At 41.1% G+C, this 23,482-nt stretch overlaps 2 protein-coding genes across 2 annotated transcripts in view; one reads left to right on the top strand and one right to left on the bottom strand.

Annotated features, from left to right (window-relative positions):
- Positions 1 to 367: 367 nt before the first annotated feature.
- On the top strand, positions 368 to 22,062 carry LOC130127313 (transmembrane protease serine 9-like). The gene is made up of 17 exons (XM_056296914.1): positions 368 to 422; positions 2,617 to 2,833; positions 9,667 to 9,914; positions 12,377 to 12,522; positions 15,834 to 16,140; positions 16,328 to 16,490; positions 16,735 to 17,003; positions 17,120 to 17,265; positions 17,353 to 17,650; positions 17,829 to 18,009; positions 18,254 to 18,522; positions 18,639 to 18,784; positions 18,872 to 19,166; positions 19,501 to 19,672; positions 19,780 to 20,045; positions 20,212 to 20,321; positions 20,483 to 22,062. Exons 1-17 carry the CDS (start codon positions 368 to 370, stop codon positions 20,750 to 20,752), a joined length of 3,558 nt encoding a protein of 1,185 aa, XP_056152889.1. The 3' UTR covers positions 20,753 to 22,062.
- LOC130127311 (integrin alpha-M-like) overlaps positions 22,057 to 23,482 on the bottom strand; it is a 79,482-nt gene continuing 78,056 nt past the window's right edge. The window contains exon 30 of the mRNA XM_056296911.1: positions 22,057 to 22,369. Coding sequence (XP_056152886.1) covers positions 22,268 to 22,369 — 102 coding nt within the window. The 3' untranslated portion in view covers positions 22,057 to 22,267. The remainder of the gene's footprint in view (positions 22,370 to 23,482) is intronic.

Consider the following 23,482-nt stretch of genomic DNA (forward strand, 5'->3'; position numbering starts at 1 on the left):
GCGGGTTTCTTGCGTCTCACTGCCTTGTTTACCACTACTATGTTCTTTGTTTTTAAACAACCAAAAGAAGGAAAGAGAGAAAGAAAGCATCCTTGCATCCTTCTAAAATCTCCCTACACGTCAAAGCTTTGTTTTAGTCAACCAGAGCATTTGTCTACCCCAACGGAGACGCCAGTCTTTGCGTTCATATGTGCAGCTATGTACTATTCTGTTCCAAGAATGCATTCCTTGGGATATACTAAACAAAAAGGAACAAGGAAACTGAATGTTTATGAAAGAAAGGCCGTTGTATACCATGGGAGTGGCTCCAGGTCCAATGTAGTACTTAAACGAGCACGATCACGACCTCACAATGCACAGTCACACGATGGCTTTAAGGAGATGGGTCTGTGTTTTCTCTCTGATCACCCTGTTAGTGGAAGGTAAGTGGCCACAGTAGGTGTAAGTGTGCTGACTTAGAACTTTTTTTTTCAAATATAGATGTTATTGAAAAAGATATCACTCAAAATGTTGACGTGAATTATCCTGGACAACTATCATTTTGTGTTTGCCTTCATATTCTTGGTGTCTGTTGTCGTGAACTGTAGATGGAAAAATGTTATCTTCAGAGTTAAATCATATTAGAATAGAATGAAGCCTAATAACATGTCAGTGTTTTGGTCAATAAAGAGTTAATAGCATACCTCAAAGATACTATGCCATTACTTCCATATCTACTCATATCGCGTGTATATATACATATACATACATACATACATACATACATACATACATACATACATACATACATACATACATTTATATATATATATATATATATATATATATATATATATATACACACACATATAAACACACACACATATATATATATTATATATATATATATATATATATATATATATATATATATATATATATATATATATATATATATATACATTGCTATAAGCAATCATCAACTGTCGTTTCATTGACAGCTGATGATTGTTTATAGCATGAAACAGGCTTGTACTGTCTCATAAAAAATTATTTGACTAACTGGATTATTTTGCTCCTTGTTTGTTGAGCACTATCCCTACCGTTGAGTGTTTCTTTTAACAAAGTTATATTATATATATATATATATATATATATATATATATATATATATATATATATATATATATATAACTGAAGACACTACAATTATATATATATACGTATAATACTCATACTCATAGGTTTTGGGGGTTTTTTTCCTAAAATATTATCCTGAAGTTAAGTTGCAGAATCACATTTAATCAACAACAAAAGAGAACAGGTCAGAAGACTTTAATTTTCTTTTTTTCTTTCATTGTCAATTCAAACTAACCACCAGTCTCTACTCATTATTTTATGTGGAAGAAACGGCAAAGTTTTCATTTGCCACCATGAGGCATTCACATGTCAATATACTGCACAGCAACATTAATAAGAAGAATAATTACTCCAACATAATGTTTTCTTTTTCACAGGTTCCCTTTCTCAAATCGATGGTAAGTTTCAAATGAGACCAGATGATAAATCCTTGTCTTCTCAGCAGTTCTGCAGCTATGTCCATCCTGTCCTGGAAGAGAGAGCCCATCTCTGATGCTTGGCCACTTTTTAGTCTGATAAGGTTTTTGTTTTTGTTTTTTGTTTTGGTTTTTCTGTTGAGTTTTTCCTTGTCTGAATAGACAGTCTAAGAATAGAGGGAGTCATCTACTCTATTTACTTGTTTGGCACTGTGATTAGTCATCCAAGACTGCAACTAGACTCAAGTACATGTTATTAATATTATCATTATCATAATTATTATCTTCATCATTAGTAGTACTAATAGTGGGCATCCGGATAGCCTAGCGGTCTATTCAGTTGCCTACCAACACAGGGATTGCCTGTTTGAATCCCTGTGTTATCTCCGGCTTCGTCAGGCATCCCTACAGACACAATTGGCCGTGTCTGTGGGTGGGAAGCCGGATGTGGGTATGTGTCCTGGTCACTGCACTAGAGTCTCCTCTGGTCGGTTGGGGCACCTGTTCATGGGGGAGGGGGAACTGGGGGGGGGAATAGTGTGATCCTCCCATGCGCTACATCTCCCTGGAGAAACTTCTCAATGTCAGGTGAAAAAGAAGCAGCTGGCGACTCCACATGTATCAGAGGAGGCATGTGGTAGTCTGTAGCCCTCCCCGGATTGGCAGAGGAGTGGAGCAGCGACCGGGATGGCTTGGAAGAGTGGAGTAATTGGCTGGGTGCAATTGGGCAGAAAATAAGGGGGTGGGGTGGGAAATAGTACTAGTAGTGGTGGCAGAGATACACCCTGGACAGGCCACCAGGCCATCACAGGGCCGCTGAACGTACCCCAGCCCAATTACTGCTGGGATAGCCTCCACCATCCCCGTGACCCCGATTAGGATAAGTGGCTTGGACAGTGCATGGATGGATGGATAGTAGTGGTGGGAGTAGTAGTATATTGTAAAGCGACTTTGAGTGTTAGAAAAGCGCTACATAAGTTTAATTTACTATCATTATCATTATTATTATATTGTTGTTGTTGTTGTTGTTGTTGTTGTATTTGTGTGATATAAACAGATGTATCTATGGGAATGATTCCAGTAATATGTGACTGCTTTAACATCTTTGCAGTATGTGGCACCGTCCCACTCAAAACCAGGATAGTTGGAGGTGAGGATGCCCCAGCAGGAAGTTGGCCTTGGCAGGCAAGTCTGCAGATGTTTGGCAGACATGTTTGTGGAGGTTCCCTTATAAACAGGGAGTGGGTGATGTCCGCCGCCCACTGTTTCCTCAGGTGGGTGATAGAGAGTAATTGGAAGTACTGCATTGTTGGAGTCTGGTGGTCAGTCCCACCAATTGGAAGTTGTCACTTTTAAACGTGCAAATGAAGTGAACACAACTTTAAACTAATCAAGCAGTCAACACTTTCTTTTATTACTGCATTATGCCCTGTAACTACATTATTTTCCTCTTCATGAGATATATTTGTGCCCAAGTTTGTTCTGAACAGAAGGAAAATCAATACTGGGGGGGAAACCACTCAAATACACAAAAGTAAACTGAATAACATTTTTCTTTCATAGCTCCTGTACTTCAAATTGGCAAATTTCCCTGGGTCGCCAGAATCTACAAGGCAGTAACCCAAATGAAGTGTCCAGACGTGTTGCTGAAATTATTGTCCATCCAAACTACAATGACACCAGCGATAATGACATAGCTCTGCTCAGACTGTCCTCACCGGTCAATTTCACTGACTACATCCGGCCTGTCTGTCTGGCAGCCAGTGACAGTGTGTTCAGCAATGGTACAGATAGCTGGATCACTGGCTGGGGCAGCATCAAGGAGGGAGGTGAGTAATGTGATTCATTAACGCAATACTGACGTTCTTCACTGTAATTACAGCTGCACAAATCTCCTGAATCCCTATCGAGAGTGCCCTCCAGATTATTGAATTGTAGTGTACGTTCACTGTCTGAAAGGTTATATTGCTTGGTTGGAAAGAAACATACTTGTCGTTTAATATCATTTAATTCCTTTTTTTGTAGTATCTCCAGCATTACACAGACTTAAGAGACTTAAGTATCTAAAGCAATAAGAATTGGTTAAAAAAAACCATAGCTCAGCCATGGGACATGTTTTATTGTAGCTACTGCGGTGATTTCCAGCTGTGACTGTGATTAATCCTACTCTTTAAATTGTACTTTATAGCGAAGTTTTTACAGTTAAGTCTACGGCACTTCCGTGTCTAATCACCCTCATGATGTTAGTCAAACAAACATGGCAGCAAGGCGAATAAAGCAAATTATTTTTGGTTCATTCGGTGTCCCTCCAGCTCTCCTGTGCTGAGATCAGCAGTGAATTATTTGCTGGCTTGTGAAATACTGTCGATGTCTCGTTTACTTTCGACACTCATACCCAAATACATAATGGCCAGTTGCTGCCCGAGCTAAACTGTGCGCATGCGTACGGTGGCAAGAAAGCACCGTCGGTCGAGCGAGCTAGAGCGTGAATGAGGAGAACGAGCGGCAGTGGCAAGAACAAATGTCTTCAGAGGGTTTTTAATCACCGCAACCATGAGAAGTTTTTGATCATACAGTCATAAATGTGCACCAGGAAAAAAAAAAAGGCTGATAGGTCACGTAGTTTGCTAGATTAGCCGCGGATAGCGTCCAAATGCGTACTGCCTGGCGAAGGTCACAAACAAGTTTCCACAGTTAATGTGGCGTCCAACAGCCACTCATGCAACTTCAGCAAGTGGCCGCCTTCACTCACAAAACGCATCCAGTAACTTAGTCCATTTGGCAGAACGTGTAGACAGAAACTGTGACAATCCTACCGTAGGTCGACAACGAGATCGTCAGCTGTGAACGCGGGACTGGGGCAAGATGGCGGGCTGAGTGGACACTCTACGGTCGTCATCGGACGCAAACGTTCAAGGAATTTGATTTTATTCTGAGATTTACCCAACAGAACTTTTCTCAAATACATATAGCAAGGGCTATTTACAAACGTTCTGTGTTGCTTTGAAATACCATGGCGTCGAAGTCACCGAAGAAACAAGCTAAAGAAACAAAACGACCGATGACTACGCCTACACAACGAACCTTCAAAAAGAGGGAAGACAGGTGAGATGGAGCCCGACCAGATATCCAACGCCACCCTGCTAAATGCCATTCAGTCCCGGATTGGTCGATTTGACAAACTAGATCAAAAACTGGAAGAAATAACGGCCAAGATAAAAGAAAACTGTGACGGCATTGCATTCAACAGGACGGAGATTGGGGACTGCAAGAAGTCGGGGGAAGAGATGACCGAAACGCTTTCGCTGCTGTCAAAGGAGAACGAGACTTGAGAGAGAGAAACCCCAAGCAAGAGCTTGAGGGGTATAAAAGACGTTGGAATTTTTGGAATGATTTAAAATAACTTTTATAACAGGTGTTCGAAGCTGTTGAAAACCGTAATCTCCCACCAACCATGAAACAAGGAGTTATTGTCCTTATTCCAAAAACCAGGAAAAGATGCAAGAGTAGTTGACATCCTTGGGCCTATTACCCTCCTGAATAACGACTATAAGTTCTTGGCTCATATTTTTGCTAAGGAGATTACAAACAACTCTACCCCAAGTTGTTAGCACAATGCAATCTGGGTTTATGAATGAGAGATCAATACATGATAACATTATGCTAGATATTCTGGATTATGAAGATTTTATAGAAGATAAGGGTTACATTTTATTTCTTGACTTCAAGAAAGCATTTGATGTGATAGAACATCCATTCGTAACCCAAGCAGTACAGCATTATGGGTATTGGCCAAAATTTATAGATATAATTCACAATTTCTATAATAATAGAACTAGTTCAGTTGCCTTGCCTTTCAACACTACAAGCTGTTTTGATTTAGGAAGAGGCATAATTCAAAACTGTCCAATTAGTCCTGGTCTATTCATCTTGGCAGCAGAAATGCTAGATATTTTGATAAAAATTGTCAGAATCTTCATGGCATCAAAATCTTTGAAAAATAATTGATCATTAGCCAGTACACGGATGACACAACCGTTTTTCTGAAAAATGAACTTCAAATCCCTGCTGCTATACAAACAATTAGTGTTTTTTCAAAAGCCTCTGGATTGTTTCTCAATCTTAACAAATGTGAACAGTTAAAAACTGTACCCATAAAACAATTTATAACATACCTATTAAAACGGGTGAAGTACTTGGGAATACATCTAACCAAAAATCTAGAAGAAAGGAAATATTCAAATTTGATGAGGAAATTGACAAATTGTAAAAATATTTTAAACTATTGGCTGCAAAGAGATCTCACTATATTTGGTCACACTTACCTCAGTAAAGTTGAAAGTATTTCCAGAATCCTACACCCTACATACTCCCTGGCATTGGACCAATACATTATAAAAACTGTGAATCAACTAAATTTTAATTGTATTTGGAATAACAAAACGCACTAAAAAAAGCCTGTCTTGGTTAAAAACTATGAAGAAGGTGGTTTAAAAGCCATTGATATTGAATGTATGAATGGAACATTAACATTGAAATGGCTTAAATCCTATTTCAAATCTCCATCTAGATTATGGCACATTTTTCCAGACAATTTATTCAATGCTATTGGAGGTTTAGATTTTCTTTTAAAATGTGATTATAACATCAAGAAGCTGCCTATTAGGTTATCCAGCTATCATCAGCAAGTCCTCTTATATTGGCGAATGTTGTACAAACATAATTTTACTCCTCATTCCACACCACTATGGAACAACAGATACATTCTTTATAAAAAATAAATCCCTGTTCTACAAAGAATGGATAGACAGAAATATCTGGTCTGTTTGAGATCTCTTAGATACAAATGGAGACTTGTTAGCATATAATGATTTTTGTGTTAGATTGGTTTTTTTCTGTCATCCTAAACAGTTTGCCAGCCTTACTAATGCTATCTCAAAACAATTTTTACTTTTGGCCAAAAGAGTAGTCCTGCGCACCAATTCAATGGCAACATTGGCAAATCTGTACATTGGAGAATTCCAATTCCTTGATAAAAGAAATGTAACAACAGTCTGATGAGACAGACATTGTCCAATGACTTATACTCAAGCCAATTCAATAGAGTACTTGACTTTAGAGACATGGACCTTGCAAAAGTGCTAAGATTAAAAACAAATTTCTTACATTATCCCCTACTACCCAAAGCTAAGGAAATCCATTTTATATATCCCTCCAACTAAATGATTAGATTAAGATTCAATTTTGAAAATAATGTCTTTTCATTTTGCAATTCAGATATTGAAACCATGGAGCATATTTTCTACGTATGTTGTCACTCCCAACTATTTTGGAAACAAATGGAAGAATGGTTTAAACAAAAGACTGTATCTGTTGAACTCAAATCACATGTGGATGTAATGTATGAACTGGTGATGAAAGAGAAATGAGAAAATAGGCTGATTAGCACAATTCTCATAATGGCAAAACATTATATACACATCTAAATTTATGAAAACCCCACCCATTTTCAATGCTTTTTGTAATGCATTTACACTGTATTTTAAATCGCTGAAATGTATGAATTTAAAATCTGCAAAAGAACTGCTGAAATGTGCAGTCTTACAAATTTATAGACCCTGGATGTATCAACCTTTAATTCATATTGAAGACCAAATTATGTGAATGTATCATCTTAGCTTTATTGTTTGTGTGGTATTGTTTGATTTTAATTCACTTTTGTTTTTAAGAATTTTGATTGTGGGGGGGGGGCTGTGAATGCGGCGAGCATTGCGCTTAGTTCGCTCACAACTCGCCAAAGGCTCAAACTCAAAGATGATGACAACACCGGGGCTAACACCGACACATCACAGGGCCCTGGGGTGTTCTGTCACTACACATCAAAATTTGATTGGCTGATGATGCGGTCACTCAAAGTTATAATCAGTTTTCAGCTTTGGGCTTCAACGAAAGGCTAGCAATACAAACTAGTGCAGGTCCAAGGAGCTGTAGTGCGTTTAGATGACAAAGGAAATCCCTGCTCAGCCCCACAATAAAGCAAGTAATTGAGTTAAGATACATTTCTGGCACACTTAAATTGAACTATGAAAAACAAGTTATGATTTTGATAGGGCCAGCAGAGAAGCTCCTGATGGCCCTGACAGCCCACCACTGATAATACATTATATAATACATTTACACATGATTTTTATATTAAAAAACAAAAAAAACAAAAAAAACTGGAACTAGCTGTTTTTCTAGAAAAGTTGATTTTAAGCAAGAGAAGTCATGTTGTGAGTTTCAGTCACTGGCTACCAATTCATTTAAACCAATCACAAGAACTCTGTACTCAAAACCAAACAAAAAAAAACCTACATTATAATTCTACATAGGCACTGAAGTCTTGATTCTCGATTCTCTGAAATGTTGATTTACATTAAGGTTTGAACTTGGAGACGCACATTGGATGAAATTATCAATAATAGATTCACAATGGTTGTCAGATGTTAAACACCCAACATACTTGGTAGGTTATTGTCAGACCCTTTAGAATTTATTAAACTGCCATTTAGGTATCAAAAGGCAAAATAGTTCATCAGGTGATAATCCCATAAGAATTATTGGTGTCATTCATCAATTCTTTTAATATTTTTATATAAAGAATAGTTTATAAATTAAACTGAAATTTGTTTTCCACGATAAGTACAATGATATAAAATATGTAATGAGAAATGTACAATAATATACAAATACACTGTACAACATACATGTGACAGTTGCTTGGCTTGTCATAATTAATATTTGTTTACTTCATGTTTGATGAGGGACAGTTGTTATTGAGTAAATGATCACTAATCTTGTTTTTTCATCCTCCATCTTCCTCAGTCCCCCTCCCTCATACTCAGGCCCTACAGGAAGTGGAGCTTCCAGTGGTGGGGAACAGACAGTGTAACTGTCTCAATGGAGTCGGTACAATCACAGACAATATGATCTGTGCTGGTGTTCTGGAAGGAGGCAAGGACTCTTGTCAGGTACTTTTAAACACGATTAAATCTAATCCAGTTGTTCCTAAAATTTTCTGTGTTCCTTTCAGTGTTTCAGTGTGTTTTACTTGTGTAATAATTAAACAACACAACACATTCTCATCTCATCAGGGAGACTCAGGCGGACCAATGGTGAGCCAGCAGGATTCTCTCTGGATCCAGTCTGGAATTTTTAGTTTTGGTTTTGGCTGTGCTCGGCCCAATCTGCCTGGAGTCTACTCCAGAGTGTCTCGATTCCAGTCCTGGATCAACTCCCACATCAAGACTGACAAGCCAGGCTTTGTCCACTTTACCTCGAGTGGTCCAGATGCTGACAGCAGCACCACTTGTCCTGGTCTTCCGGATCCTTCCAGCAAACCCCCTGCGTGTCCTTGTGCCTCTACATCGCTGCCACCTGACCCACCAACAAGTGCAGAGGGTCAGTGGAATTTTTCTTTAATATTCAATTCCCAGAGGGGTAAAATGTTGATTTTGATGGGTATTTTATTTTTTTGTCGGATGCCATGTTTAAAGAAAATTACATGAACACAATAATTTGCTTCTGTATTTGGCTTAAATCTGTTCTTTGTTAAGTATAGGAAGCTGATAAATACAGCTGCATTTATACTTTTTATGTGTGAAAAGTGTAAATGACCATATAGTGTTAACGTTGTTTGCTGTAGTATGTGCTTCCACGTAGCCATTCTCTACTAAGACTGCCTCCTTTTGTGTGTTAAAAATATATTTATCAAATGATACTCTTCTGTCTATGGTTTTATTTAACTCCACTTCATACCGCCAAATCAAGCAAGACATTGTTAATTTGAAATGAACTCAGCTGAATCATTTTGTGTTCCAGTATGTGGCATCACTCCACTCAACAACAGGATAGTTGGAGGTGCGGATGCCCCAGCAGGAAGTTGGCCCTGGCAGACAAGTCTACAGTGGTTTGGCAGCCATGTTTGTGGAGGTTCCCTCATCAACAAGGAGTGGGTGATGTCTGCTGCTCACTGCTTCTCCAGGTGAGTTGCTGTGTGATGTGTCTATAATAGCTTCCTCATGAAAGAAACAACAGTTCGTTTAAAAATATATTTACCCCTTTCATCCAGCTCAAGCAAAACAGGCTGGAGGATTTTCCTTGGTCGCCAAAACCAGGAGGGAAAAAACCCTAATGAGGTGTTCCGGAGAGTGACACAGATTATTCTCCATCCAAACTACGACAGTGATACCAGTGATAATGACATAGCTCTGCTCAGACTGTCCTCACCTATCAGATTCACTGACTACATCCGACCTGTCTGTCTGGCAGCCAGTGACAGTGTGTTCAACAATGGTACAGGTAGCTGGGTCACTGGCTGGGGAACAGTCAATGAAGGAGGTGAGAGTCATTAACTCCTTTTAGGATAATTTCTCTTCTGTAGCACCTCAAATACTCTGACTGGATAAGTGTAGCCTTTTATACTGATGTATTTTTGTTAAGCTGATGTATTTGCCAAAACAGATGTGTCTGTATTTTTGGTGGCACGGTAGCCCGATGGTTAGCACTGTTACCTCACAGCAAGGAGGTCCTGGGTTCGAACCCCAGGCCGTCCCAGGTCCTTTCTGTGTGGAGTTTGCATGTTCTCCCCGTGTCTGCATGGGTTTCCTCTGGGTGCTCCAGTTTCGTCTCACCATCAAAAAGACATGCATGTTAGGGTTAATACTCCTGTCTGTGCCCATGAGCAAGGCAATGGAAAGAAGAACTGGAGTTGGTCCCCAGGAGCTGCAGCTGCCCACTGCTGCTATACAATAGGATGGGTTAAATTCAGATAACAAATTCATTGTAAGAATACAATTTGTTGTAAGAATCCAATGTCAAATAAAGTGGCTTTATTTTTTTCATATAATAATAATAATAACAACAATATTATTGTTATTATTATTACAATAATAACAATATTATATTGTTATAACAATATAATAATAACAATAATTATAATGCTATTATAGTTACGGAGGGCCTGATAATTGCTGCACAAGACCAGAGCCTGGCAACCAGATCCTATCACCATCGCATCATCAAAGATGGAACTGACCCAAAATACAGACTCTGTGGAATGTACGGAGAAACCGTCGACCACATTGTCTCAGGCTGCCCGAAACTGGCAAAGACCGGGTACATACATATACAGATACAACAAGGCAGCAGCACACCTGCACTGGAAGATCTGCAGGAGTTACAAGATCAAGACGACTGAGACGTGGTACGAACATCATCCAAAAAAAGTCACTGAAAACAATGGTGTCACCATCCTCTGGGACATGCCCATCCACACTGACAGAGAGATAAAATCCAATAAGCCTAACATCGTTATCAAGGACAGGAAGCAAAAGAAGTGCATGCTCGTCGACATGGCAATACCATCTGAAAAAACACCTCAGTGAAAGTCACAGAGAAGCTGACCAAGTGCAAAGACCTGGAGATTGAAATCAACAGGATGTGGGGAATGAAGACCGAAACAACACCAGTGGTCATCGGGGGGGCTAGGACTCATGAAGAAGGGAATGGAAAAGTTCAACAACAATATCCCAGGCAACATCAACATCTGTGCAGTCCAGAAGATCGCCCTACTCGGAACAGCCCACATATTACGATGAGTACTGTCAATCAAGTGACATCTGCCCTATAGTGCCTCAGGTCCATAGTTTGGATCCGGCTCTACAGGATGTAAAACAGGAAATATGAAAGAAATTACAATAATATTAATACTACTACTACTAATAATAATAATAATAATAATAATAATGGATTACATTTACATAGCACTTAATCTTGACACCCAATGCACTTCACAGAGAAGGGGGGAAACTCACCTCAATCACCACCAATGGTGTATGTACTCTATGAGATATCGATGGGAAAGAAATGTGTGCCATGTTTAAAACCAGTCATTACAGTGAAACAACACAAATTAAAATGCACACATGCCATTCGTTTTCAATAAGTGACATGTGGAAAACATGCTAAAAAGAGATGCAAAAGTATTGATACTTTTTTTCACGTCACTACATCTATACTCAAAAACAAGAGGTGGGGAATTGCTTTAAAAGAAGGAAATGTTGAATTAGTGTCAGGGTTGAATGCAACCCAGCTTGAAATGAAAGCCTCTCAGCTGTATTGCATCTCACTGTGTGGTGCTTTAAACATGGAAAACAAACAAAACTAAACATTAATCACGTCTTTACATTTCTTTAAATGACGTCTCAGTCTTCATTGCATTTCAATCAAAACAGTGCAAAACAAACAATCATTCCATGGTAAAAATCCCATTTGAATGTGGCGCAATTCCTATCCATACTATGGAAGTATTAAAATAAGATTTATTAGTACTTAGCATTTAGAATTAATTTCCTTTTTAAAACTTACCTGTATTTTCAATTATGATCGGTTGAGAAGGACACAGAATCTACTACTACTTTCGGCTGCTGCCGTTAGGGGTCGCCACAGCGTATCATCTGTTTCCATTTGTTCCTGTCTTCTGCATCTTCCTCTGTCACACCAGCCTCCTGCATGTCCTCCTTCACCACATCCATAAACCTCCTCTTTGGCCTTCCTCTTTTCCTCTTCCCTGACAGCTCCATATTCAGCATGAGAAAGACAAAAATGCTAATTGTTAATCTATATTCAAACCCTTCAGTTATGTTTGTAGATATACCTCAATTTTGTGTGGTACAATACATAGCATGTTGTGTCTTCAATGTAGGATTTTTTTATCTTTTTTTATCTTTCACGTGGGAAACGGACTTTAGTGAGTAAACACAATCACTAAACTAATTCATTTCGTCCTCCATCTTCCTCAGTGTCCCTCCCTCCTCCTCAAGCCCTACAGGAAGTGGAGGTTCCAGTGGTTGGGAATAGACAGTGTAACTGTCTCAATGGAGTCGGTACAATCACAGACAATATGATCTGTGCTGGTGTTCTGGCAGGAGGCAAAGACTCTTGTCAGGTACTTTTAAACATGATTAAATCTAATCCAGTTGTTACAATGTTACAATTTCATTTAGCAGAGACTTTTATCCAAAGCGACGTACATCTGAGAGTTAATACAACACAAGCAAGGATCTAGTAAGAGACAACAATGCAATTAAGTGCCAAATAACTAGGTTCAAGTCTGATGGGACATCTGTGTCAACAGGCAGTGCACAAAGGTAGTGTATAGAAGCTTTTTTTTAATTATTATTATTAATGCTATCAGGTGTGGAGGTGTTCGTGAAAGAGCTGGGTCTTTAGCTTCTTCTGAAAGATGGAGAAGGACTCAGTGGATCGAATGGAGTTTAGTAACTTGGTCCACCACCAGGGAACTACAGAAGAGAAGAGTCTGTCTGACTAGTGACTTTGGGCCCCGTTGTGGTAGAAGTGCCAGGCACCTTTCATTGGCTGTGTGTAGTGAGCGGGACTGAGTATAGACCTGAATGAGGGAGTTCAGGTAGGTGGGGACCATTTTAATTGCTGGCAAGCATCAAGGTTTTACATTTGATGCAGGCAGCAACCAGGAGCCAGTGGAGGGATATGAACAGTGGAGTGACATGTGCTGTTTTGGGTTGGTTGAAGACCAGGCACGCTGACACGTTCTGGATCATTTGCAGAGGTTTGAAAGTGCATGCAGGGAGACCTGCCAGTAAGGAGTTGCTGTAGTCAATGCATGATATTACAATAGCCTGTACCAGGAGTCATGCTGCATGCTCAGACAGGTCTAATTATCCTGATGTTGTACAGAGCAAATTGGCACGACTGAGCAATCAAGGCCATGTGAACCTTAAAGGGTAGTTGGTCATCAACCATGACACCCAGGTTTCGGGCAGACTTTGTTGGCATGAGTTGGGTTGATCCGAGCTGGATATTTTATCTATTGTTATATGGATGGACTGGCTGGGATGACAAGTAGCTCAGTCTTAGATAGGTTAAGCTGAAGGTGATGTTCTTTAATCCATGCAGAGATATCAGCAAGGCATGACGATATCCATGCCGAGACTGTGGGGTCATCTGGTGGGAATGATCGAAAGAGCTGGGTATCGTCAGCATAGCAATTGTATGTGAAACCATGGGAGGGAATGATTGCACCAAATGAGGTGGTGTATGTTGAGAAGAGAAGGGGACTGACCGAGCACTGACCCTTGTGGCACCCCCATGGATAAACCATGCGGTTTGGACACTTCTCCCTTCCAAGATACTCTAAAAAGACATGCATGTTAGGGTTAATACTCCTGTCTGTGTCCCTGACCAGGGCAATGGAAAAAAGAATTGGAGTTGGTCCCCAGGCGCTTGCACGGCAGCAGCCCACTGCTCCTAGTTACACAGCTAGGATGGGTTAAATGCAGAGAAAGATTTGCACCATGGGGATTAATAAAAGTAGTAAAATAGAATAAAAGATCTCCCTGAAAGGTAGGACATGTACCAGTGGAGGGCAGATCCTGAGATACCAAGCACATTGAGTGTGGAGAAGAGGATTTGGTGGTTAACCATGTCAAAGGCAGCTAACAGATCTAGCACTAATAAATCTGAGGACTGACCAGCAGCTCTAGCCAAATGCAGTGATTCCATTTCCGGCAGGAGTGCCGTTTCAGTAGAGTGAACTCGCTTAAAGCCAGACTGACTCGGATTGTACAGATTGTTCTCAGAAAGGAATTAAGAGACTTGGTTAAAGACTGTGCACTCAAGTATTTTTGAAGGAAAGGGTAGAAGTGAAACCGGTCTGTAGTTTTCAACCTGGGCTGGGTTGAGTGAAGGTTTTTTTGAGCAGCGGGGTGACCCAAGCTTGCTTAAATGCAATGGGGAACACACCTATTGTAAGTGAGGAGTTGATGATGTGTGTGACTGCGGGGTTAAGTACAGGGGAAATGGTCTGACAGATAGTGGGACGAGAGTACAGCTGAAGCTTGGAGACTTCCTCCTCGATCAGGGGGGAGAATGAGTTGAGTGAGTGAGGCACTGTTAACTGGCAGTGACAGACAGTTGGTCAGGCTCAGAGAACTGGTTACTGATGGCAGAAACCTTATCAGTAAAGTATAAGGCGAACATGTCTGGTGTGAGCAGAGTGGAGGTTGGAGGTGGATTGAGGACTGAGTTCAAAGCAGAAAACATTTTTCGAGCATCAGTGGTGCCACAGATTTTGTTCTGATAGTAAGTGATCTTAACTGTTTTTAAGCAAGAGGAGAATGATGCTAGGAGACGTTGATAGTCAATGAGGTCAGCAGACTCTCTGGTTTTACTCTGCCACTCTGAGCCCCACCCTTTGCTCTCTGATGACCTCAGTGAGCCATGGGCTACTTGGGGCTTACGAGCAGGTTTGGATGCTAAAGGGCAGAGATTGTTAAGATATGAGGTTAGTGAGGAACAGAGTGTGTCTGTAGCCTCATTGACAGGGAGTGAAGAGAATTCATAATGAGGAGGCATGGAAGCCAAGACCTCATTGGAAAGCTAGGTCGGTGTAAGGGACCAGATGTTGCGGCGAAAGAAGACCATTTGTGGAGGAATGTGAGGATGTTCCAGTAAAGAGGCCGTGAATTGAATAAAGAAATGGTCTGACAGATGTATATGTGTGTGTGTGTGTGGGGGGGGGGGGACTAAGATTTTCTGTGGAGCAGTTCCAAGTCAAAATCAGATCAAGAGTATTAATCAATGTGTGTGTGGGAGGGGTGGGGACCTGTTTGAGGTCAAAAGAGGAGAGAAGGGACAGGAAGTCAGTCGCTTGAATTTTGTCAGTATAGATATTCATGTCTCCCATGACAATCACTGGTGTGTCATCATCATGAATGGCTGACAGTAAGATGTCTATTTGACTACAAAGTTCCCCAGTTGACACCCTGGTGGGTGGTATATCACAACCACAAATAGCTTAATAAGAGCAGTAACCAGGGGTGGCTAGAGGAGGCTTTCCTGAGTAAATAGATGTTCTCAGGGTAGCATTGTCTGCAAAAGAGGTAATTTTTTCGATAACCATGAATGACAAGGATATCTTTGTAGCACATGGTGGGTGAGGAAGGCAATGATAGAAAATAGGAAAAGGGTAATTACCAGTCAGTGTCCTTACTCGGTGGACTCGCACAGGTAGACTTGCAGGTCTTTACCCAATTTGGTCTTAACACAATGTGAGGACTGACACACAAGGGCTGATGCTTCCACTATTCCAGATGTTCCTAAAGTATTATTTGTTCCCTTTAGTGCATCGGTGGTTTTTAGTGTTGTGTGGTAATTACAAAACCTGACCCATTCTCATCACATCAGCAATTAATTAATTCAACAACTGTTGTGTCTCAGGGAGACTCTGGAGGTCCAATGGTGAGTCAGCAGGATTCTGTGTGGATCCAGTCTGGGATTGTCAGTTTTGGTTTTGGCTGTGCTCGGCCCAATCTGCCTGGAGTCTATTCCAGAGTGTCTCGATACCAGTCCTGGATCAACTCCCACATCAAGACTGACAAGCCAGGCTTTGTCCACTTTGCCTCCAATGGTCCAGATGCCGACAGCAGCACCACCTGTCCTGGTCTACCAGATCCTTTTACTGCAACACCAGCTACTGCAACTACTAAAACTACAACAGCCCCCTCCAACCCTTTGAGTGCAAAATGTAAGAATTCAACATCCAGACATTTTCTTTTAAAAACACCTCCTTCAGCCTGTTTTAGGTAACATATTCAACACATAATACTCACCTACATCCTATGGTTTTGTTTTGTTTTGTTCTCCTTCATGCTGCCCATACCAGCTACATATTGTTAAAACAATGAACTAAGAAGAAACATTTTGTTTTCCAGTGTGTGGTCTCACTCCACTCGACAACAGGATAGTTGGAGGTGAAGATGCTCCAGCAGGAAGTTGGCCCTGGCAGACAAGTCTACAGTGGTTTGGCAGCCATGTTTGTGGAGGTTCCCTCATCAACAGGGAGTGGGTGATCTCTGCTGCACACTGCTTCTTCAGGTAAGGATCAACAAAGTGAAACGCACAATATTTACACTTTCTCAGCCTACTGCTATCTTTGACCCACTTTGAAAAGAAGTGCACTGGAATCAGTACTCCTTGAAACTACAAACCAATCTCAAATTTGATGGTCCCAAGCGACTGACTTGTTGAAATTATCCAACTGAATATGACTCTTCCTGATGTAATTGTCTTTTTAGACATCTTTTACACCACCAGTTCTTTTCTCTGACATTTATCTCAGCTCCAATCCCTCAAACTGGAAAATTTCGTTGGGTCGCCAGAACCTACAAGGCAGCAACCCAAATCAACTGTCCAGAAGTGTTTCCAGGATCATTCTCCATCCAAACTACAACAGTGATACCAATGATAATGACATAGCTCTACTCAGACTGTCCTCCCCAGTCAAATTCACTGACTACATCCGACCTGTGTGTCTGGCAGCCAGTGACAGTGTGTTCAACAATGGTACAGATAGCTGGGTCACTGGCTGGGGGGGAATCAATGAAGAAAGTGAGTCATCTTTTATTGGTGAAAACTACATTGATTTGGGTTCAGGTTCTTAAAATAAGTCTCCTTCATTTTGTAGATTTATTCAACAATTATGTGTGATTTCCTTGGTTCTCCAGTATCCTTACCCTTCCCACAAACCTTACAAGAGGTCGAAGTTCCAGTTGTTGGAAACAGACGGTGTAACTGTCTCAATGGAATCGGTGCAATCACAGACAATATGATCTGTGCTGGTGTTCTGGCAGGAGGCAAGGACGCGTGTCAGGTATAGTCCAGTTTACTGAAATTATTCTCGGATCAGATTGGTTCATTAAATTATAGTGATGTTAATTCAACAACTGTTGTGTCTCAGGGAGACTCTGGAGGTCCAATGGTGAGTCAGCAGGATTCTGTGTGGATCCAGTCTGGGATTGTCAGTTTTGGTTTTGGCTGTGCTCGGCCCAATCTGCCTGGAGTCTATTCCAGAGTGTCTCGATACCAGTCCTGGATCAACTCCCACATCAAGACTGACAAGCCAGGCTTTGTCCACTTTGCCTCCAATGGTCCAGATGCCGACAGCAGCACCACCTGTCCTGGTCTACCAGATCCTTTTACTTCAACACCAGCTACTGCAACTACTAAAACTACAACAGCCCCCTCCAACCCTTCGAGTGCAAAATGTAAGAATTCAACATCCAGACATTCTCTTTTAAAAACACCTCCTTCAGCCTGTTTTAGGTAACATATTCAACACATAATACTCACCTACATCCTATGGTTTTGTTTTGTTTTGTTCTCCTTCATGCTGCCCATACCAGCTACATATTGTTAAAACAATGAACTAAGAAGAAACATTTTGTTTTCCAGTGTGTGGTCTCACTCCACTCGACAACAGGATAGTTGGAGGTGAAGATGCTCCAGCAGGAAGTTGGCCCTGGCAGACAAGTCTACAGTGGTTTGGCAGCCATGTTTGTGGAGGTTCCCTCATCAACAGGGAGTGGGTGATCTCTGCTGCACACTGCTTCTTCAGGTAAGGATCAACAACGTGACACGCACAATATATACACTTTCTCAGCCTACTGCTATCTTTGACCCACTTTGAAAAGAAGTGCACTGGAATCAGTACTCCTTGAAACTACAAACCAATGTCAAATTTGATGGTCCCAAGCGACTGACTTGTTGATATTATCCAACTGAATATGACTCTTCCTGATGTAATTGTCTTTTTAGACATCTTTTACACCACCAGTTCTTTTCTCTGACATTTATCTCAGCTCCAATCCCTCAAACTGGAAAATTTCGTTGGGTCGCCAGAACCTACAAGGCAGCAACCCAAATCAACTGTCCAGAGGTGTTTCCAGGATCATTCTCCATCCAAACTACAACAGTGATACCAATGATAATGACATAGCTCTACTCAGACTGTCCTCCCCAGTCAAATTCACTGACTACATCCGACCTGTGTGTCTGGCAGCCAGTGACAGTGTGTTCAACAATGGTACAGATAGCTGGGTCACTGGCTGGGGGGGAATCAATGAAGAAAGTGAGTCATCTTTTATTGGTGAAAACTATATTGATTTGGGTTCAGGTTCTTAAAATAAGTCTCCTTCATTTTGTAGATTTATTCAACAATTATGTGTGATTTCCTTGGTTCTCCAGTATCCTTACCCTTCCCACAAACCTTACAAGAGGTCGAAGTTCCAGTTGTTGGAAACAGACGGTGTAACTGTCTCAATGGAATCGGTGCAATCACAGACAATATGATCTGTGCTGGTGTTCTGGCAGGAGGCAAGGACGCGTGTCAGGTATAGTCCAGTTTACTGAAATTATTCTCGGATCAGATTGGTTCATTAAATTATAGTGATGTTAATTCAACAACTGTTGTGTCTCAGGGAGACTCTGGAGGTCCAATGGTGAGTCAGCAGGATTCTGTGTGGATCCAGTCTGGGATTGTCAGTTTTGGTTTTGGCTGTGCTCGGCCCAATCTGCCTGGAGTCTATTCCAGAGTGTCTCGATACCAGTCCTGGATCAACTCCCACATCAAGACTGACAAGCCAGGCTTTGTCCACTTTGCCTCCAATGGTCCAGATGCCGACAGCAGCACCACCTGTCCTGGTCTACCAGCACCTTCAACAATTAAACCAACAATAACAAGTTCATGTGCTAATACTATAAGCAGTCCAGTGCGTAAGTATATTTAAGTATATATAGCTTTTGGCACAAATTCTTCCAATTATTCTACCCATTTACAAATCCTTAATGGCTTATTTAGATGCAAATCAGTCGGCCAACATGAAGCCACCTAATTTTTTAAGAGATTCTTGCTCTTCATCATTTTTTACATTCAGACATTCATTACTTTATGGAAGTGAAATTTTTAGGACTGTGAATATCTAAAGATAAATTATCTTTATTTTTCCACAATTCTTCACATATTTACCCCAGGAAAACTTTACTTTTTGGTGTTTGATTGAGCTGGACAGAATCTTCACTTGATTTAATTCCCCTCTGTCATGTTCAGGATCAGTTTGCGGTCGTGCCCCATTGAATCACCGAGTAATGGAGCCCAGTGGTGTTGTGACTGGAGGATCTTGGCCCTGGATTGTTAGTCTTCAGAGAAAGGGACTCCATGTTTGTGGAGGAACCCTTATCACTGAGGACTTCATCCTCACTGCTGCTCATTGCATCTCAAAGTTGGCATTGAACTTAATAAACTTAAGCCTCTTTAATCTACCATTTTTCAATAATAGTGTTGAGGAATGCATCATCATTCATATGCATGCAAATCATGTCTTCACAGCACCAGACTGAATGTCAGTGAGTGGAGTGTTTTCCTGGGCCCACATCTTGTAAACAGCATTCAGGAGTTTCAGACGTCTCTGGATGTATTGAATATTACATTGAGCAACATGACAGGTCCCAACATCGCATTAATACAGCTGCTCAATCCAGTCAGTTATAATGACTATATTCAGCCAGTGTGTTTGGATCTGACCAATGCCAGGACCTTCCCCGTTGGAAGACAGTGCTGGGTAGCAGGCTGGGGGAATGGCAACTCGACCAGAGGTAGGTGCAAAATGGCTGTGGAGACTGCGTTTAGAGTTTGTGGAGTGTCTTTGCGTGCAAGTGTCATTTTACCTTATCTTCTATTAAGTAGCACACTTTTTTGACCAGACATTGTTGCTTATATAAACTGTTTATATGTTTACTGGAGTAAATCTAATTCTTGCAGGCAATAGAAAAGCTGGCACAATTCTACAACACATTGACACTAATGTAACGAGCTGTGGGAACGCTTCGGATTCAGAGATTATCTGTACTTATGCCATGGACATTCAGCAGGTAAGAAAAAGTACTTTTGTTTGACATATCAAGTTGAGATATTCTTTATGTCAGGTTAAATAGATAGTAGATGGTACAGCATGTTCAGAATAGGATAATGAAATGTATCAGGACCTCAATTACTGGTAATCCCCCCCTTCCGTTTGTCATCATATTTTCAGGTGGATCAGGGGGGGGCCCTGCTTTGCCAGTCAGATTCCTCCTGGTTCCAGGCAGCTGTAGTTATTATGGATGAAACCAGCATAAGGGCACACACAGATATACAGACCTTTACTAAAGTATCAAGGTTTGGAACCTTCTTAAAGGAAACAGTAGGTGACATGCCATCCCCAGCGACACCGGCAACAGGAAATGCATCACTGCTCTCAGTTTCCCTTTTCCTATCCCTTAGCGTCTCCCTCCTCTCCCTGCTCTTACTGACAGGCTGCTAGTCTGTTGAAGACAGTTAAACTTGATCAATGCACTTAAATTGAGTCAAGTCACAGATGGAGGGTACATACTTTTTGATCTGTGAATAAAGATGGTTGAACTTGCCCCAACTTCAGAATACCAACATCAAGTTAGTCTGCCTATCCTGCCACCTAAGTGTACTTCACATGGTATCAAAGAGTAATGGCCACTGAAATTTGTTTACATTTTTTTTCTTTTGGATTTCTTCCCCTTTTTCTCCGCAATTGTATCCGGCCAATTACCCCACTCTTCTGAGCCATCCTGGTCATTGCTCCAGCCCCCTCTGCCGATCCGGGGAGGGCTGCAGACTACCACATGCCTCCCCCGATACATGTGGAGTCACCAGCCGCTTCTTTCCACCTGAAAGTGAAAAGTTTCACCAGGGATACATAGCGCATGGGAGGATCACGCTATTCCAGTTCCCCCTTCCCCCTGCACAGGCGTCCTGACCGACCAGAGGCAGTGCTAGTGCAGCGACCAGGACACATACCCACATTCGGCTTCCCACCCGCAGACACAGCCCTGTAGGGACGCCCGACCAAGCCGGAGGTAACACGGGGATTCAAACCGCGATCCCTCTGTTGGTAGACAACAGAATAGACCAGTACGCTACCAATTTTGTTTACATTTGAGGGAAAAAAAATTTAGAACCTCAGGTATTGTATATTGAAACTTTTTTCATTGTAAAATTATTGTATGGTTGAATGGCTTTTTATGTTAGAAAATGTGGATATTTTCAACATCTTGACTTCTCCCTTGTCTGTTTTTCTAAGTTGCCCTGAATGTTATGAAAGACATTTCAGGTTTCCTTTTCTCAATTTGCCAAAGTTTATGAAGCATCACTTGTTACATATGAAAATAAATATTCATGAAAAAGCATAGAGTCAACTCATAAGTGTCTTACATTTCAAACAATGTGGAAGCTATAAGTTTCAGAGAAAACACAATAAAATCTAAAGCAGTCAAAGAAAAATCTGAGAACTTAAGAAACATCAATGACTTTCTTCTATAGGAAAACCTTTTCTCATCCTAACCAGGAGATCACACAAGGAAACGTCAAAAGACCGAAGAAACTCATGGTCTGTAAAAGTGTTTAAACGAAACAGAAGTAGGTGATTCAGCAGGACATTGGATTGAGAATACTAAACAGAAATTTTTTAGTGAAAGTGACCACAGCTTACCCAGATTTCCTAGTCCCATCCAGTCTCAGTTTCCTTTCTAATATTTATCCAATATAAGTTCGTTTTTAACAGAAGACCATGACGTTACACTACATGTTAAAAAAAAAACAGCATGATTGGGCGCAGAAGTAAGCAACAACCAAATCAACCGGTCACGCTTCATGACACCAATGTTAGACTGGCTTTGCACTGATGTCATGGAGGTTTTGAATGTAACTGATCAGTTTGCTTAGGTGTGTCTGAGGTGAGCTAAGAGGAGCTAAGGGAGGCTAAAGAGCGTGCATTTGGCATTTCCAGAATCCTTTCAGAATACTCTCATGTTTCTGCTGTGTCGTTTTGATCTTCATTTTGATCTTCTTCATCTTCGCCTCCTGTGTCTGCAATCATCTGCTTGTAGTTACTCTTGAAAAATCCAGCCTGAAAAACACACCATTACAGGGCACACTGTTACTGGAAACCCCGTTACAGAAAACAGCTATGGTACATGGAGAGGAAGACTGGTCACATTAGAGATGACATTTTAAGAATTAAGAAAAAACAGAAAATAGAAATGAATACAACACATCACAAAGAGCTATGCCTTCACTGGTTTTGTGTGTGTTTTCAGCAAGCTGAGAGAGGGAAGCCTATGGAATCGTTGACACTCTGGTCTGTGTTTTTGTTTTTGGACCCCCCCCTTTTTTCTCCCCAATTGTACCCGGCCAATTACCCCACTCTTCCGAGCCGTCCCGGTCATTGTTCCACCCCCTCTGCCGATCTGGGGAGGGCTGCAGACTACCACATGCCTCTTCTGATACATGTGGAGTCGCCAGCTGCTTCTTTTCACCTGACAGTGATGAGTTTCGCCAGGAGGTCATAGCACGTGGGAGGATCATGCTATTCCCCCCAGTTCCCCCTCCCCCCTCAAACAGGTGCCCCGACCGACCAGAGGAGGCACTAGTGCAGCGACCAGGACATATACCCACATCCAGCTTCCCACCTGCAGACACTGCCAGTTGTGTCTGTAGGGATGCCCAACCAAGCCAGACATAACACAAGGATTCGAACCGAAGATCCCTGTGTTGGTAGGCAACGGAATAGACTGCTACGCTACCCGGATGCCTGATGTTTTTGTTTTCTGTTAAAAATGTTTAAACTGTTGCTTTCAGCCCCACCTGATGGGATTATCAAAGTCCGGATTGCTCTTCCCTTAATGTCCTCTTAAATGCTTAAATGAACCTATGACAAGAAACTAGGTGTTTTTTGTTTTTGTTTTTTTGCTTCACTAATTCCATAGTCTACAATCCAAGCAATTCAGTCATGTTTTTTACTTTAATTCATTTGCTGCTGATTTCTTAATGTGTTGAATAAAACAACCTATATCACAATATATGGAAATTCACACCAAAATCAAGACACTGAGATTTGGAGAAGAAAAAAAAATTGCAATTTATTGTTATGTCTGCTGAAGTAAATACATCTATAGAATTCTTATGGAATGTTGTGTCAGTTTGGCAGCCATATTTAAGTTCTCTCAGACTTGGTTAAGAA

Source organism: Lampris incognitus, chromosome 17 (assembly GCF_029633865.1).
Source record: "Lampris incognitus isolate fLamInc1 chromosome 17, fLamInc1.hap2, whole genome shotgun sequence".
NCBI classification, from domain to species: Eukaryota; Metazoa; Chordata; class Actinopteri; order Lampriformes; family Lampridae; genus Lampris; species Lampris incognitus.

Bases quoted from the DNA above. Each gene is read 5' to 3' on its own strand.
- LOC130127313 (XM_056296914.1), top strand. From the start codon at position 368: ATGGCTTTAAGGAGATGGGTCTGTGTTTTCTCTCTGATCACCCTGTTA. The intron at 17,266-17,352 runs GTATAGTCCAGT...GTTGTGTCTCAG, and splicing joins GAGGCAAGGACGCGTGTCAG to GGAGACTCTGGAGGTCCAAT. The intron at 18,010-18,253 runs GTAAGGATCAAC...CATTTATCTCAG, and splicing joins GCTGCACACTGCTTCTTCAG to CTCCAATCCCTCAAACTGGA.